General features: G+C 38.2%; 2 protein-coding genes across 8 annotated transcripts in view; both read right to left on the reverse strand.

Annotated features, from left to right (window-relative positions):
* LOC109066766 (rho GTPase-activating protein 39-like) overlaps positions 1–8,232 on the reverse strand; it is a 58,397-nt gene extending 50,165 nt beyond the window's left edge. The window contains exon 1 of the mRNA XM_042712804.1: positions 8,055–8,232. Within this exon, the coding sequence (XP_042568738.1) occupies positions 8,055–8,068 (14 nt within the window). The 5' untranslated portion in view covers positions 8,069–8,232. The remainder of the gene's footprint in view (positions 1–8,054) is intronic.
* Positions 8,233–9,025: 793 nt separating this feature from the next.
* sulf2b (sulfatase 2b) overlaps positions 9,026–17,712 on the reverse strand; it is a 127,330-nt gene continuing 118,643 nt past the window's right edge. For 4 of the 7 annotated variants that reach the window (XM_042712810.1, XM_042712807.1, XM_042712808.1 and 1 more), the window contains 5 exons: positions 17,568–17,630; positions 17,321–17,490; positions 16,749–16,891; positions 14,256–14,379; positions 9,026–11,198 (listed from right to left, as the gene is read on the reverse strand). In XM_042712810.1, coding sequence (XP_042568744.1) covers positions 10,600–11,198; positions 14,256–14,379; positions 16,749–16,891; positions 17,321–17,490; positions 17,568–17,630 — 1,099 coding nt within the window. In that variant the 3' untranslated portion in view covers positions 9,026–10,599. Of the gene's footprint in view, positions 11,199–11,651; positions 11,706–12,793; positions 12,828–14,255; positions 14,380–16,748; positions 16,892–17,320; positions 17,491–17,567; positions 17,631–17,712 lie in introns of all 7 variants that reach the window. The other 3 variants (XM_042712811.1, XM_042712813.1, XM_042712814.1) reach the window with 3 other exon arrangements.

Here is a 17,712-nt window from a genome sequence, read left to right on the forward strand (position 1 = left end):
TCTGCAGTGAATGGGTACCATCAGAATGAGAGTCCAAACAGCTGATATAAACAAATCCATCATTTTTAACTTCAAACCATTGCTTCTGGCTTAAATATGTGCTAAATTCACTAAAATATGAGTTCTCTATGCATAACATGAAAAAGTCGTCTCGTCTGAATCAGGAGAGAAATATGCACAGATCATGATTGGAGTTGTGTGTGGATTACTGTGATGTTTTTATCAGCTGTTTGGACTCTCATTCTGACGGCACCCATTCACTGCAGAGGATCCTTTTGTGAGCAAGAGCAATGTAATGCTACATTTCTCCAAATCTGTTGCCATGAAGAAACAAACTCATCTACATCTTGGATGGCCTGAGGTCGAGTAAACTTTCAGCAAATTTTCATTTTTGGGTGAACTATCCTTAAAAATAACAAATAAACACTCACATCAATATTACCTGTGAAAAGCCCCCAAATAATGACTAAATGTCCCACCTCAATGTCTATGGGCCTACACAAAGCATGTTTTTTCATTGTTTTTTCCACCTGAAGCTCTGCTTCTTTATCTTAACTGAGACAGACAGGCACAAACAAACACATTTCGAGAAAGATGATGGTGACCTTCTGCAATAGAATATGAAATGGTGAGTCAGATCCCATCAGCACGGCCCCAGAGGAAGGGCCCACTTCATCTGTTGTGGTGTCGGCTAGAGTTTCACCAGAGAGCTTCACACCACACACTCTCCTCACGCACACAGTAACTGATAGGATGATCTAAAACCGACAGCCACCCACTCATGTCTTCCTTTCCTAATTTAAAACGACAGCTGGATTAACAGTCTTGGTGAAATAACGATTAACTCCCACAGAGTTACAGCAGGCCAGTATGGCTTGAAATTGGATAAACATACACACCTCAATTTGGCAGGAGCACGGATGCATTTCAACCCAAATGCAATTTACCAACTGCTACCAACATTAGCCTGTGTGCTGGTCAAACTCCCTGATACGGACAAAGGCAATCTTTGTCATTGAATCTAGCCTGGTACCCATTCACTGTTAATGAGTTTGATGCATGATTAGGGATCTCAGAGCAGCACGGATCTACATTCCTGCCCCGAAGGTTAAAGGCTAATACATGCGTTTTACTTCAGCACCTTCTGTTGCAAAATTCAGCAGTAGCTGATAGACAACAAAATCAGGCCATCGAAGATGTAGGTGACTTTTTTTCTTGAGTAGAACAGTAAAGAAGACTTTAAGCTGAAACCTTGGTCCATGACATCAGAAAATGTTGCAAGCTGAATTCAAACTTGAATTGCCCAAATGTGCACCATTACGTAAGTTGTCAGAGAACATGCTTAGGGCACGGCTCCAATATTACAATTACTTTTTTCCTCTTCGGATGGCTTACAATTCCAGTCTAGATATATTCCAAAATATATCTGTGATGTAGCAGACCTATAGTTTTAGACTCACTTAAGTGTGGTTTAAAAAAAAAAAGACACTAATTTTAATTATATTTTAAAATTATATTTTACTATAACATCCACTGAGCTATTTGTGGGACTGTGGCCTACACCTTTTTTGTCTTTTTTCAACTCAGTCCACACCTCTCCACTCCTCCGATAGAGACGGGCAGGAAGGAAGAGGCACGGTGTGGATGAAGAGCACAGGCCAGACGCGTCCTCCATCCTTCATACACAGGCTGAGGTCACTGGAGACCATTTAAACTGTGACACAATCAGAAAGAAAAAACCTCAAGAAGAAATAGAAAAAAGACACAAAAGGTGGATGTGGCAGATGTATGTGTCCACATGTTCAACACGTACTGTACCAGGCAAGAATGTTGGTAACCAAACAGTTTCTGGTCATTTCGTGTACATACATGTGCTCAACAGAAGAAAGAAACTCATACAGGTTTGGAACCACTTGAGGGTGAGTAAATGATGACAAAATATTAATTTGTTTTCCTTTAAAACTTTAATTCAAGTCTGATCCAATTAAATCATGTGAATATTTAATTTTTTTTTTTTTTTTTGCAACAAAAAATTTATTGCAAGTTGGAATGTTAAATATTTATCAAAAAACTAAATAAAGAAATTAAATAAATAAAAAAATTTGAATAAAAAACCTTAATACATTTATTTGAAAAAAAAGAGCAAAAAAAAATCGCCTACAGAAATTCCAATATGTCAGTTTCTTTCTCTCTCTTTTTTTTTTTAAGCATTAAACTGCAGTATGGGAGCAGAAGAGTGACCTAATTCATTTGCTCAAGAGCACTTCCTCCATGACTTCACTATCCCATTCATCACACACCTGGCCAGAAGTGGTCACTGATTGGTCAAATCATCATATTTACTCAGCAAAACATATTAACATTTCTCCAGACCTTCAGCTGCGGGATATTGACTGTGAACGAAAAGGGGAGCTTTCTACTGACTAGTTAAAGATGTTTTTTCATCCATAATAAGTGCAACTATTCGGATCACAGTGTGTGCATTCTCTGGCAATATTTAAACATGCATATCTTCACAAGGTGAAAGGTTATGCTGATTTAAATCAAGCACATTCCTTAATCTGAACACACACACACAAGTTGGGGAATGCCTAGCCCACAGTCCTTTTCGGCCGGGTGTAAGAGGTGGATCAAAGGACAAGTGTGAGGGTTTCAGATGGGTCAGGCTGTTCATGTGAGGGGATTCAGAAAAGTGCATTAGCCCAGATGGGGCACGTCTTGTGTTCATTAGGGGATACTGAAGAAAACACTCTTTTCTGCCAGTCTCATTATATGATGCTTTCCAACTGGGATTTAAAAGATTAAAACACAGAGATGAGGCAGGTGTGTGTGTGTGTGTGTGTGTGTGCTTGTCCCCCTGTTGTATTTCCCCTCACTCATCCGAGGTAAAGAGCATGTGGTGAACTTCCTCCAACTTAAAAAAAAAGACACTTAGTGCTACTGACTGGTATGTACATTACAGGCTCTCCTGAAACACAAAGACCACTGAAACTGAAAGGCTGTGGTGGTCTAACACTAATGTCTCTTACAGTAGGTTTCTTGTGGTTACACACTGGAAAAAACAGGGCAATATCTTGAAGTTTAACTCACATGAAACAGTCCCGGTGCCTCTTCACATGCTGGCTCAAAGCAGCAAATCAAACCTACTTACTCTGCTTGGTCTTACATCAGCAGTGAAGGACGTGGAAATAATGCTAAACTCAGTGTGTTCACAACAACCAACAACACGAAATTCAATTTATCACTGCTACCTTAAAAACAGCATGAAGCAGCACATTCAACTCGTGTAATGAGTTAAGCAAAACACCTTACAAAACCCATAACACACCAGAAAGGGAAAAATCTAGTTATGAAAATGAAAATCAGCTATCAGGTTCTGTCGGCGATAATGAAAGTCAATTGCACAATAAGACCAGTGACGTTTATTTAAAAAAATAGAAAGTACCCATTTTGAATTCACAATGTAAAAATAAATAAATAAATAATGATTTTGTACATTTTACAAAAAAATATTATTTCAGTCTTTCTACTTTAAACGAGTTACTTACTGATGCAATTATTTGTGAAAGTTATTAGTAATATCTAAATTAAATTAGACCGAAGTTTCTCAGTGTAAGTCAACAAACTCTCATGGCAATTCGTAACTATTTTACGTTTTGGAAAACGTAATGCTTTTTCTCTCTACAAAATCTCACAAATTCATTCAATATTGTCAATTCATTAAAAATACAGATATTTTCTCTCTTTAAATTAAACTGTATGCATTTATTCAATATCACCAATTCGTAAAATAGTTCAGTTTTTTTCTCTATAACGGGTCGACGCGTGTCCGTTTTCAAGACAGTTTCAGCAGTCACCATCTGACTAGTAAAGAAAACCCCACCTTGCTCGAGAGAGGGCAGGGTTAGATTTGGAGCGCTGTCTGGCTCAGTTTCCTATCATGTCAGTGGGGGTTGTGAGTTATTTTCAGACAGCCGCAGACATGCCCTACTGTGCACTTAATGACTGCCACTTCAGGCTAAATGCTTTTACTTCAGCACTATTGAGTTAATGTTCAGCAGATACCCACCAAATGCTGCTTTAAAACATGACTCAGAGATAATGTGCACGTTTAGTGTGACAATAAAGGCATCTACACACACACACACACAGACTGTAAGGATCATATGTGTTAGTGTTGCTTGTGAAGTGACAACAGAGCTCGTCATTCATTTACAATGGCTATTTAAAAAGATTTACGAAGAGTCTTTTATGACTAGATAAAGAGATTGCTTATAGTTTGTATATTATCATTTGCCTTTTCATTACATTTAACTTTTGTTAAATTATTAGGGATGGGTCCTGTTGGATGACTAATCAACCAACTAGTTAACTGACTAATCAAGTGGCATATTATTTCTAATACATATTTTTCATCATCTCACATGTCTTTTGTAAACGACTCCAAAGAAACATGTCTGACAGAAGTCATATGAACCCAAAACCAGCCTAACTAAAGGGCTTCCTTAAGACTAATAAAAAAACAAACAATACTTTAATATAATATAATATATTTTTGCACTGACTCGAACGAGACTAATTGTTGGCAGAAAGAGTATGAGCATGTTTCTCATTAAAGCAATGAGCCAAGAAACAAACAAAAGAAAATTAAATCAACCATCATCAACATCATCATAATCATCATTACACAATAGTATTTGCCTGATATGGTCTTGTGACATTGAGAAACACACCTTGCCAGTTCTCTGGAAAAACCAAAGGTCCCATGAACAGTTGAAAGTCTCTTCTGGGAAGAGTTTCCTAAACTGGCCAACAGGAAGACTTAGGGCTACACAATTAATCGACTTCTAATCGCAATTACAGACGCCACAATTACGTAATCGTTCAAAGTGGCAATTAATCATTAAAAGACCTCTTATTTTATTCTGCATGCTTAAGATGGGTTTATTTCTTTCTACGGGTTATTTTAATATAACATTATAATACCATTTTTTTTTTTTTTTTTTTCTATTTAAAGAAGAAACAAATCCAATGTATAGTTGATATTTGAGACTTAATGCTCTAGAAAAGCAATAAAAGTTTTTCAGTTTTTGTTTTCAGAGTATTTTCATATAAAAATATGGCATGCAGTTGCTTCAAACACCATTCAATATGAATAGGGATAATCGTAATTAATAATTGCAAATACAATTTCAAGGGAATAATTATGATGTTTGTCACAATCGTGCAGCCCTAGGAAGACAGCATGGAGAGAGGCGGCTTTGTGCTGTATTTGAGCCTCTCTCCAGTAATACAACAAGTGAACGGAGGAGGCCAAGATATATCATCTCACACAGAAACTCTACAGTTACAGCTGAGCCAGGTTTGGACTGAACACACACCCACAAACTCATTTTCCATCTGATCTGGCCCACATCTATCACAAATGGCCATTTAATTTCAACAATCTTTCTGCCATTCCATATTAAGTCCTAAAGCACAGAGCGGCAAACACAACCAACATCTGCCCAAAAGATTTACTCCTAAACTCCAACTTCACACAAAATGTGTTTATTAATAAATTTAGACCAGAGATTAAAAAAAAAGCCAAAACCTCTAAAAAGAGGTCAGAATCAGAGAAACATCTTGATGTTTCCATCAGGGATGAGGCATTTGTTTTGTGTTCTTCAGATGATTTCCAGCAGTGCCAAGCCAATTTGTAATTTCATCCGAGAAGATCCAAAAAGCAAATAGTAATTAAGGCTTTACCACAAACCAATAAGAGCTCCACCATTTCTTTCAAGCAATTACAAAGTAAGTTAAACGTTGCTATAGAAACACAGAGCCAATAGAGTAGGACTTTCGTCTGTTGCCCAACATGTGTTTCTTGGTGATGGGAAACATCCATCTGCTGGCAGTGTAAACAGCACAAAGCAAGAGATGTGTTACATTACCACATAACGCAAACAAATGCAATTCTTTACGTGATTAGGGTTGGGCGATAAAAGGATAACAAGAGTTCAATAAATCTTTGATATAATGTTCATGCACCAAAAGTGGAAACAAAACAGTGTTGTTCATTTAAAGCGCGTCACATTTATCTGCTGGGGACAAAGTTCAAACGGCAGCGCAACTCGAGCTCGCTAGAGCAGATGAGTTTACTCGCAACACTAAACAGCACTGTGAGATCCAGTGTGAAGCACTTGAATTCAGAGAAAAAACACAAATGAGTCGCCAATTTAAACAGTTTAAAGCCAGAAGAAACAGCACTGACAAACAGGAGAAACACGGTGCACTACGATACAGTCAGAATAAACTTAAACAGTCAGAATAATTACATTTCATCATATAAAAAGGAGGTTGTTACAATTTTTACAGATGTTACTGTTTTTGATAATGGACATAAATTTACATCTGCTTCTAACTTAAGTTACTACTACTGTCAACTCCAGCTACTATCAAATGCGTATTCTATTCAGGAAAAATGGCTGGAAAAGTGTCCAAAATGTGAATTCAAAAATGTGTTTCAAACTTCCATCCATATGGCTTTGTGAATATTTCAATAGTTCAGAAAAGCTGTCAGTGTCTGTCCTGGCTTCAGAGGAGGCCTTCTGAGAATGCAAAGGGATATGGCATTGCAACATGATTAATAAAACATGTCAAAATCCACCCTATTAACTCCATTAAGGCTGACACCTGGAAGACGACACTAGGCCAGCCTGCAACAGCCGCATGACATCTGCTCATCAATCTGTCCCGATAATCAATCCATCTCTGGTCTGCACATCTAATATGGATCACAGAGACTTTCTGACATCAAAATATAGCTCAGGTGTCTATATTATTTTACTTGTAACTTAGCATAACTCTCCTTCAGTGTATTTTGATGGGCACCCAATGCAGTTCTAATGTAGCTCCATCACATTTCATTCAATGAAATGGGTGCCGTCCATTTTTTTTTTCTATTTTCTTACATTAGATTTTAAATATATTTGGTCTGACAATCAATGACTTCAAGTGTTAATAAATTGCATCGTGCCATCTAAAGCAAATTTCAACCAAAATAAATGTTGAGAAAGTAATACTTAAAAAATAAATTGTAACAAGGTGAAATGTATCAGGGGTGACAGGTTTACAGTCAGTTTATCATTATTAGCATCTTGCTCAATGTCAATGGTACAAAGTGTGTTTTATGCTGATATTTCAACACATATCCACTTTACAATAATTACTTGTCATTATGGCCATTGTGATGACTATTTAAAATCACCCACTACTGATAAACAAAATGTAAGATGGAATGACAAAAAGATAACACGTGATTGAAGAGTTTACATGATGATGTCATAATGGATATGTAAATCATTTTAGTAGGGTAAGATTACGATGGTAACAAGGTTGACTCTAAACATGGGATCACAGACTTATATCTTTTTAATACGATATTATTATGCCCACTAAAATCTGACACGTTTATATATAACTATATGTAACACGTTTTTGCTAATTAATCTGCTAAAAGTAAAACCAAAAAACAAACAAAAAAACAAGAAACGGGCCAAAAAAAATTATGGAAATAAAACAAATTACAAAAATAAAATCTATTCGACTTTTGTAAATAAAATGTCTACAATAGAACATAGTACAAGTTGTTGCCAGTTTTGCATTTGTAAAGTCATTGTTTACATGTTCACGAGTGATGCAAAAGACTCATTCATGTAATTACCCTGACAGTTCTTAAGTTAATTTATATACTAATTAAATCACTTTAAATATGGTTAGCAACATCATATTCGGTTTCAAACCGGTTTTCAGTGAACTTTGGCCGTGCAAACACTTGTGTTTGAACATCACAGTCCGTGCATAAGACTTTATAAACACAAAAAACAGCGTCATCTGATGAAGTCTGTATTTCATTTAATCAAAACATCCCAATAATGTGACAACCAGACCCCTGTTACAATGACATAGTTTCTATTTCAAAGTTACCCACGCGATTCAACATCAGCACACTGAGCTGAACTGCGCTGTGCAGCTGCAACATCTCCACGACTCAGCAAAATGATCCATCTTACCTTCTGTCAGCCATGTTCCTCACATTGTTTGGACTAATGGAAGTGAAAGCAGTGAGATGTGTCCTCTGGCACAAACTGCGCAGACTGCACCGAGGCTGTGAACGTCCCGCTGGAGTTTGAGGCAGACAGTGGAGCGGGTTACTCCCCCGCCCTCCGCAGCACGGGCCATACTCGAGTAATCTGATCTCTACTGCAGCCTGCTGTAGTTTCACTGAGTGCTCAGTCAGTCAGGCAGTGCTCAGTTTGGCAAGTGGCGCCATCTGCTGGCGAGTCTGGGCAGTACAAGTTGGTGCTGTAGCAGTAGTAGTCAGTGTTGGGGGTAACGCATTACAAGTAACGCGCGTTACGTAATCAGATTACTTTTTTTCAAGTAACTAGTAAAGTAATGCATTACTTTTCAATTTTACTTTTGTTTGGGGTGTTCGCTGAGTTCGGTTGCGAAACATACGTCATTCAACCCAACCAATCAGGTTGTGAACGCATCACTATGCCTTTAAGATTCGGTATCTTTAGGTTCGCTGTCAAAAATGCCAATGTGAACGCTAAGCGTACCAGGACCAGTATCGTTTTCTTTTTTGGTCCAGACCAAACAAACCAAGAGAACTAATTATAACTGTGAACACACCCTCAGTGAATCAGTCAGTGCTTTTGAAGGAATCTGTTAATTAAATGATTAATTGACCCCTAATACACAAAATGACGGCATCTACTGGCATAACCTACAAGAATCCAAAGTATAATAATAATTTAATACATATTATTAATTTTATAAAATTGTATGGAGTTATGTATTCTGATTAACTATAATAATGTAAATATATATATATATATATATATATATATATATATATATATATATATATATATATATATATATATATATATATATATATATATATATATGTGATATATTGAATATCACAAGGTAACACATAGCACAAACCATGGCAAAAAAGACCAATCCAAAGCAATTTTAGCATTCAACACTTTATTCACAAAGTAATGAGCACTATCAAATGTTCACTGGTAAACCAAAACAAAAATATAGGTATGATAAATCTATAGAACTGTACAAGGCTTTGTGAAAACCATCTCATCTCTTTTAAATTCCTATTTCAAAAACAGCCACCCCTTTGAAAGTGCCAAAGGAAAAATTCTCTTTCTCTCCGCATCGTCTCCTCTCCTCCAGTTTATGCACAGTACATCTTTATCACAATTAAGATGGTTTTTAAAACAACCATACACAATCTCAGACAAAACTGCTTTTAGTACAGCCACGAGAGGTGAGGGGTGGATGATATACACTGATATGAAATATGTGAACACAATAAACTGTACTGATGAAGTATCCCAGAGTAAGTGGACTGATCAGGGATCAGATTATTACCCTCTTAAACATTATAATCTCAATCACAATCATCAAAGAAAAAACAAAACACGGATGGATGAAATACATCAGGAAGGTAATAATTTAAACAATCTTAGATACATCACCTTAAAAAAAAATGATTATGTGTATTAAAGAACTTAAAAATATGCTGCATAAATAAACCTCAAGATGGAGTGATATCTTTATGTCTGGCGGTCAGTTTAGCTTCAAATGTGTAATAAAAAATATCCTTTAACCATTTACATTGCGAACACACATGAAAATACATACATCCATTTCATATATTTTGCTGTGATATTTGTAGCATTGTGTATAGCAAAAGTTTTAAGAGCAAACTAAGGTTACAAATATGACGTGGCATGTTCGGTACATTACAATTTCTTTCTCGATGTGTTTGGGGAAAACATACATTTTTGTCAAATACACATAATGACCAATACATCAAAAGAACCGTTTTTCTTTCTTTTTTGTTTTGGTGGTTAGTTGGTTCATCTTATTATGCTGCAATAAGCAGCCAGGAACTTTTAAGAAATTTATAAAAAATCAGAAAGCTCCATTTAATCACACTTAAATTCACTTTTGACTTCAGATACAGCATTCACACTCACACGACACAAACACACACATTCGTCATTGACCTGTCTGAGGTGTTGTTCAGTGAAGTTATAAGGCTGTAAAAGACATTGAGACATCCTCTGGAAACACCAAAAAAATAGAGTCATCAAGAAATATGTTGCAAAACCGGTTTCAAACTGAATCAAGTATGAACGGTCACAACTTAATCCTTGTAAAGTTTTACTGCTATGAATTTTAACCCCCAACCTTCCCAAATCCCATCAAAAAAGATGAAAGAATAAAAAACAGAGTAAAGAATCTAAGTTAAAAGATAAAAATGTGCTCTGTTCAAAGCCTAGCCGATCTCATGGACAAGTTGGGAAAACAATCCGACTGTAGATGGAAATGTCGCTGGGTGTCGCCGCGCTTCTGAGGCCAGATGATAATGGAGCGAGGGAACATACGGGAGAAGAAAAACAAACCGAAAGACTGTACGCTGACATTAAACATCCTCTTCCTTCACTTACATCAAATTTAGAAGTCTTTCACGATGTCTGTCTGAGGAGGGTCGGTATGAGAGAGAGGAATATTACATGAGAGTCAAACCGTTTCCTGCAAAATGTCATTGCGGTCACAGTGGGTGGAGCTTAACCTTCCTGTCCGTCTCTGAACAAACTCCTCCTCTTCCTCCCCATCACTGTCCCTCCCTTCTCTCTGTATGTCCTCTTTCAGTTCTCCAAGAGGAGCGTCCCAGTCCGCACTGTCCACTTGCGACGGAGGAGAAGAAGAAGAGGGACGTTCCACTTGGTTTAGCCCCAAAGCGTGTCTCAAGATCTCAGCGCCAGCTTCCTTCAATAAAAGAGCGGGCGTGGCCAGAGTGGTTAGGTAGATGGCTGAAGCGGATTGGCTGGAGGACACCAGGGCGTGGCCTCTTCCTGTTTGTCCATCGTCATGGAGGGGCGGAGAGTAGGGCTGGTTGTCGTTGCTGAGGAGCGTGAACATGTGGTCCACGGAGCGGCTGAAATGAGCCCAGTCCTCGAGGCTGAGGGTGAAGTTGAGTTTGAGATCGTAGGCGTGCTCATCAAGTCTGTACAAAGGTTCAAGTTCGGACCAGTTCGGCTCGCCGGGAAACATGTTGGTGTCTTCCGGGACGTCCTCGTTCCATGAGTTATCCTTCCCATCCTTCCCATATCTGTCCTCTGTGGGGGAACACAGCCACAAATGTTAAACATTTTCGTCCAGCGACAAAACAATTTAAGGCACTCATTAAAGTGGATGCATCAAAATGGAGATGGATGCTTGTGATTGGAAAAACAGAAAATAAACTACAATCAAAAACCCTGAAAAGGCTTGTGATGGTGAAGGAAGGAAGAACGTAAATGTTTCAGGCTTCGAGTGAGATGAAGTGAAAATGATGAGGGGCAAGTGACGGGAATCTTCCCTCGTGCTCAGAAACAAAACTGTTTTTTTTCCAAACAGTTCCCATGCAGATAGACGCCTCTACAAACTAATGCTGTATCATGCAGGCCAGGCAGATGCATTCAAGAGAAAGGAAATTAAAAAAAGAGCGAGAGAACGGTGATTCAGACAAGGTAGTGGCTTGGTGGCATTGTATCCTATGGACGAGAAGCAGAATTATTATCCAAACTCACAGTGATTTGGAGACAGGCTTCCTCACTTTAGGCCATTTCCGGCGCTGAAACTGCCTAATGCGACAAGCAACGATAAGACAAACTGTTACCCCGCCCCCAAACTCAAGCATGTGATAGAGACAGAGCCAATCAGAGAACTTAAAGGCTTTCACATTCACACAACAACACCCAAGGCTGAAAACATGCACGGCACAGGATAGGGCTAGAGAGAGGGAGACAAAACAAGAAAGGCAAAGAAAGAGAGAGAGAGAGAACAGAATCTGAAAGAGAAGACATCTGATCTGTCAAGGAAGTAACTGCGTCATGAAATGTTTGTAATTGGACCCACATACTGAGTGGGTGGGTTTGGTTGGTCATGACGTTCATAAGAACTAACTATTATCATAGAAAAAGGTATAACTTCACTACATGTCACAATTTTTGGGTCAGTTATATATATATATATATATATATATATATATATATATAGTTTTCCCAACTTAATTATCAGCTAAATTCATTGGTAATCCTCTAAAAACAAGCAAAAATTGTTTACAGTAAACCTCTTACAATTAAGTCTGTGGAGCAAAAGGAGGATACTCTGTGTTCAGTAACTTTCAAATAACTGATGCAAGGACACCAGAAAGACACTTTACATGGAAAAAACGCCACCTGCAGGTTAGTAACTGCAAGTTCATCCACCTAGAATCTGCATTAAAGGGCGTTTTTTGTACAGAAGAATTAATGTGTTTTTGAAAATACCAGAATATCTTGCGCCACAGACTTCCATTGTATGTGCATTACTGAATACTTGATCTTTATTTTTACAAACTGAAGAATAAGTTATTATTAGGCATTATTCTAGAGTAGAGCCAAACTTGCATTAAACCTAAAATATTCTTAACACCAAATTGATATCAAATCAGTTATAGTTTCTACGTCATCCTCTTTGACAGAGAGGTCTTCTCCTTGATTTCACATTGAAGAGTGAATTCCTGTGATGCCTTTAGGTGTGTGTGATGTGCATCAGACTATTCAACATTCACGTTTAAGGTCCAAGCTGTCTACAACAGAACTGAGAAGTGGATTAGTATCTTCATCATTCTCACAGTAGCCTTCTACAGTAAGTCTACTACAGGGTTAAATTAATTTGGCAGTGATACCTGTATTCATCATAGCTGCTTCTCTCTTTACCCCCTGAAGAAGAGACAATATCATTAGTTAGAGAGTGTAAAAACAGTGTGATGTACAGCCCCATTAATGTTTAAGATCCTCACAAAAGCATCACTGGAAAAACAACTCTGGGCTTCTGTCCAAGGGTCATGTGAAATCTGGCAGTGCCGAGATAAGATTGCAAGGGTCGGAATAAATGAGCTTGATAAAAGTCATCTTTTGGAAAATAACGAATCTGCAGGCTCTATATGCAGATGCAAATTGCAATTCTGATCCCTTTCAGATGGCTGTCACGCACAATAAAATCTCAACTGACATTTTTATGGCAATCTGTTCTGTAAAACTGCGCTTCTCAAACAAGTCGAGCGATGACAAATGTAAATAACAAAATGCAACTAACAATAAAATTGTGCACATTTAGCTACTTTTTAAGGAAGAAAAGCAATTCCCATGCTTGTTAATATCAAAGATCAAGTGCCCAAGAAAACTTTTTATATTCTTTTTGTACAAATTCATCTGTCATTTTACCAAATTATGTAGATGTTATCACTGACAGGTTGTGTGATGAAACAATTTAACGTAAAATAAAACATGAGCAAAACTATATGAAATAAAGGTTGTTTTGCTGTTTATGCACACTACTGTTCAAAAGTTTGGGGTCAGAAGATTTTTTATAGAAAAAAACATAATATAATATTTAAAAATTTCACTGCATTTTTGATTGAATAAATGTAGCCTTGTTGAGCATAAGAGACTTCTTTCAAAAACATTAAAAAAATCGAATGACCCCAACCGTCTGAACGGTCTATTCAGCCTTTAAATAAATAAATAGCCCTCGTCTACAAACATTTTAAGTTTTCACTCTACTCTTGCATTTTAATGTGACCTTTTGAGATATTTAATCAGATTGCAAGCACCGGTGACTTCCTTTGACAAGAGCTGTCCTTGAGTTCATTTCGAGTGAATCAATATATGACTTAATAAATGTGCCTCTTCTTTTTTAATCACTGGAATGATCACTTCTGCTGAAAGCTCATTTCAGTCACATCTGTCTGACTTCGAGATCATGGTGTACATGTCAGATACAACTAAGGACATGGTAACATCATCAGACAGCATGCTGTGTGGCACAGATTAACCCTTCAGGACAGCAGCTCAGGAGGTGACGGTACGAGTTTCTGTTTGCATATAAAACAAGGAGGACAGGAAGCAAGGCAGGGCCAGGGATCAGGTGAGGATGATAATGATGAAGATGTGGAATTCCATGTTATCCTGTGCCTTGGTCCTTTCAGAGGGAAGTGTGTGTGTGTGTGTGGCACATGTATCAGTCAGTGTATTGCAACCTCTGGGCCAGATTCCTAGCAGAATGATGCAGCAGTGTGTATGCATACAGTGTATGTGTGTGTCTGCGCTGTGGAGGTATTTTCACTTATGTGTGTGTGAGTGACTCACCAAAGTCGAGGCTGCGTGTGCGAGGGTTACACTGCTTGTGTCCCTTACAGCCCCTGAGCTCCATGAGCTCAACATGCAGTTGATTGAGAACATATCGGTCCAGTGTGTTCACTGCATTCACCAACTACACACACACACACACACACACACACACACACACACACACACACACACACACACACACACACACACACACACACACACACACACACACAGAGAGAGAGAGAGAGAGAGAAAGAGAAAGAGAAAGAGAAAGAGAAAGAGAAAGAGAGAGATGCACCATTACACAGCAGTTATATACAGTGGGTACGGAAAGTATTCAGACCCCCTTAAATTTTTCACTCTTTGTTATATTGCAGCCATTTAATAAAATCATTTAAGTTCATTTTTTTCCTCATTAATGTACACACAGCACCCCATATTGGCAGAAAAACACAGAATTGTTGACATTTTTGCAGATTTATTAAAAAAGAAAAACTGAAATAGCACATGGTCCTAAGTATTCAGACCCTTTGCTGTGACACTCATATATTTAACTCAGGTGCTGTCCATTTCTTCTGATCATCCTTGAGATGGTTCTACACCTTCATTTGAGTCCAGGTGTGTTTGATTATACTGATTGGACTTGATTAGGAAAGCCACACACCTGTCTATATAAGACCTTACAGCTCACAGTGCATGTCAGAGCAAATGAGAATCATGAAGTCAAAGGAACTGCCTGAAGAGCTCAGAAACAGAATTGTGGCAAGGCACAGATCTGGCCAAGGTTAAAAAAAATTCTGCTGCACTTAAGTTTCCTAAGAGCACAGTGGCCTCCATTATCCTTAAATGGAAGATGTTTGGGACGACCAGAACCCTTCCTAGAGCTGGTCGTCCGGCCAAACTGAGCTATCGGGGGAGAAGAGCCTTGGTGAGAGAGGTAAAGAAGAACCCAAAGATCACTTTGGCTAAGCTCCAGAGATGCAGTCGGGAGATGGGAGAAAGCTGTAGAAAGTCAACCATCACTGCAGCCCTCCACCAGTCGGGGCTTTATGGCAGAGTGGCCCGACGGAAGCCTCTCCTCAGTGCAAGACACAAGAAAGCCCGCATGGAGTTTGCTAAAAAACAGAGAAATAAGATTCTCTGGTCTGATGAGACCATGATAGAACTTTTTGTCCTTAATTCTAAGCGGTATGTGTGGAGAAAACCAGGCACTGCTCATCACCTGTCCAATACAGTCCCAACAGTAAAGCATGGTGGTGGCAGCATCATGCTGTGGGGGTGTTTTTCAGCTGCAGGGACAGGACGACTGGTTGCAATCGAGGGAAAGATGAATGCGGCCAAGTACAGGGATATCCTGGACGAAAACCTTCTCCAGAGTGCTCAGGACCTCACTGGACCGAAGGTTCTCCTTCCAACAAGACAATGACCCTAAGCACACAGCTAAAATAACGAAGGAGTGGCTTCACAACCGTGACTGTTCTTGAATGGCCCAGGCAGAGCCCTGACTTAAACCCAACTGAGCATCTCTGGAGAGACCTGAAAATGGCTGTCCACCAACGTTTACCATCCAACCTGACTGAACCGGAGAGGATCTGCAAGGAGGAATGGCAGAGGATCCCCAAATCCAGGTGTGAAAAACTTGTTGCATCTTTCCCAAAAAGACTCATGGCTGTATCAGATCAAAAGGGTGCTTCTACTAAATACTGAGCAAAGGGTCTGAATACTTAGGACCATGTGCTATTTCAGTTTTTCTTTTTTAATAAATGTGCAAAAATGTCAACAATTCTGTGTTTTTCTGTCAATATGGGGTGCTGTGTGTACATTAATGAGAAAAAAAATGAACTTAAATGATTTTAGCAAATGGCTGCAATATAACAAAGAGCGAATACTTTCTGTACATAATATATAACATATATATATAACATAACATGTTAATTTTTGGTAACATTTTTGGCAAATATTGTCATTGTATAAAAATTTTAATTTCCAATTTAACTTCTGTCCCCATTTCAATAGTTATTTTGAGAAAATAATTTTTTTGTTTTTTTGTTTTTTTTTGGATTTGTCAAAAATTGTGCTGTCCTTTCAGCCACACCAAACAACTTTATTTGCACCCGATGAAGTTTTTTTCAAAACTTAGTGTACTTGTTTACTAACGTATCAAATTAAAAAATCAAGTAAGCAGAATAATTTTACTGTGCATTTCCAGTCAAGCTGTAATTTTGTACAATTATGCAAAACATGTGAAAACATTCATTAATATGTATTCATTATTAATTTAGAAAACATTAGCTTTGAAAATAGCCTCAGGAGTATTGTAAAGGAGTAAACGAGTTTGCTATTTTAAAAGTTCAAAATCACGATAATCTGAGATGTGGTGCAAATGACACTATGATGCGAATATTGCAAATATGATGCACTGATGAACAGTGTACAAGACCAGGGACATTTAATAAGAAAGTTAACATGGTATACGGTGAGTTGATGTTGTCTTTATATATGAGCACTGACCTGATATGGATCAGTGTTTATGTCAAAGTACTCCAGAAATCCAGTGGCAAATTCACAGAACAGGAAGTTGTGTGTCTCATTAATGGTCCTCATGCACCAGTAGGTGTTGTTATTGGCACTAGTGCACGCACAAAACGGCCCCACTGGAAACAAAGATGCATATTACTAGCATATTAGCTGTTATTTAGTGCTTATAAAGCACATTGTAATGTCTTATTCTGAATTGGCATGCCCATATTTTAGTCACAAGTATTTATTTCAAAGACTGACCAGAAAACAGTAGAAATGCCTTACAAGTTTCATGTGTTGTAGTCTTCAAAATTATTGTGGCTGTTTAAGTTGAAAATCATACTACATAATATATATCATAATGACAGTACTGTACTATAATATATCATTTCAAGACAATAAATTTCCCATGCTCTTCCTGTCTGTGTATTGACGCAAAAAGTTTCTCAATGAAAATAATGAGAGTAACCTGCATGCTGAAAAATCATGCTACTTGATCCTGTCCAGACTCGCAGACAGTGTGTGTGTGTGTGTGTGTGTGTGTGTGTGTGTGTGTGTCTTACATGTCCAGAATGGAGCGGTCTGCCAGTGCTGGTTGTCGTGTGTGAAGCAGGTGAGGCCAGGCATGCTGCAGGTGTCATTGTTACGCAGGCGCTTCAGTAACTTCCTCAGCTTCTTCCTGCGGTTTTGTTCCAACAACAACCAGGCCTTCTTATCCTTCTCCTGTCCTTTCCTACAAACACAGAGAGAATCATCAAAACTGTAATCATGCATCCATATGCACACACACACAGAGACACAGAAACCCACCTGAAGGGATGGACACCTCCTGCTTTGTATTTCCTAAGCTTACTCTTGTACTTGGATTTGTAACTACAAGAGAGGAAAAATTTAGTGAGTCATCACAAAATAGAATTATAACCAGAATATATTAAAATAATAACAGTATCTGATA

This window comes from Cyprinus carpio, chromosome A23, assembly GCF_018340385.1.
Source record: "Cyprinus carpio isolate SPL01 chromosome A23, ASM1834038v1, whole genome shotgun sequence".
NCBI classification, from domain to species: Eukaryota; Metazoa; Chordata; class Actinopteri; order Cypriniformes; family Cyprinidae; genus Cyprinus; species Cyprinus carpio.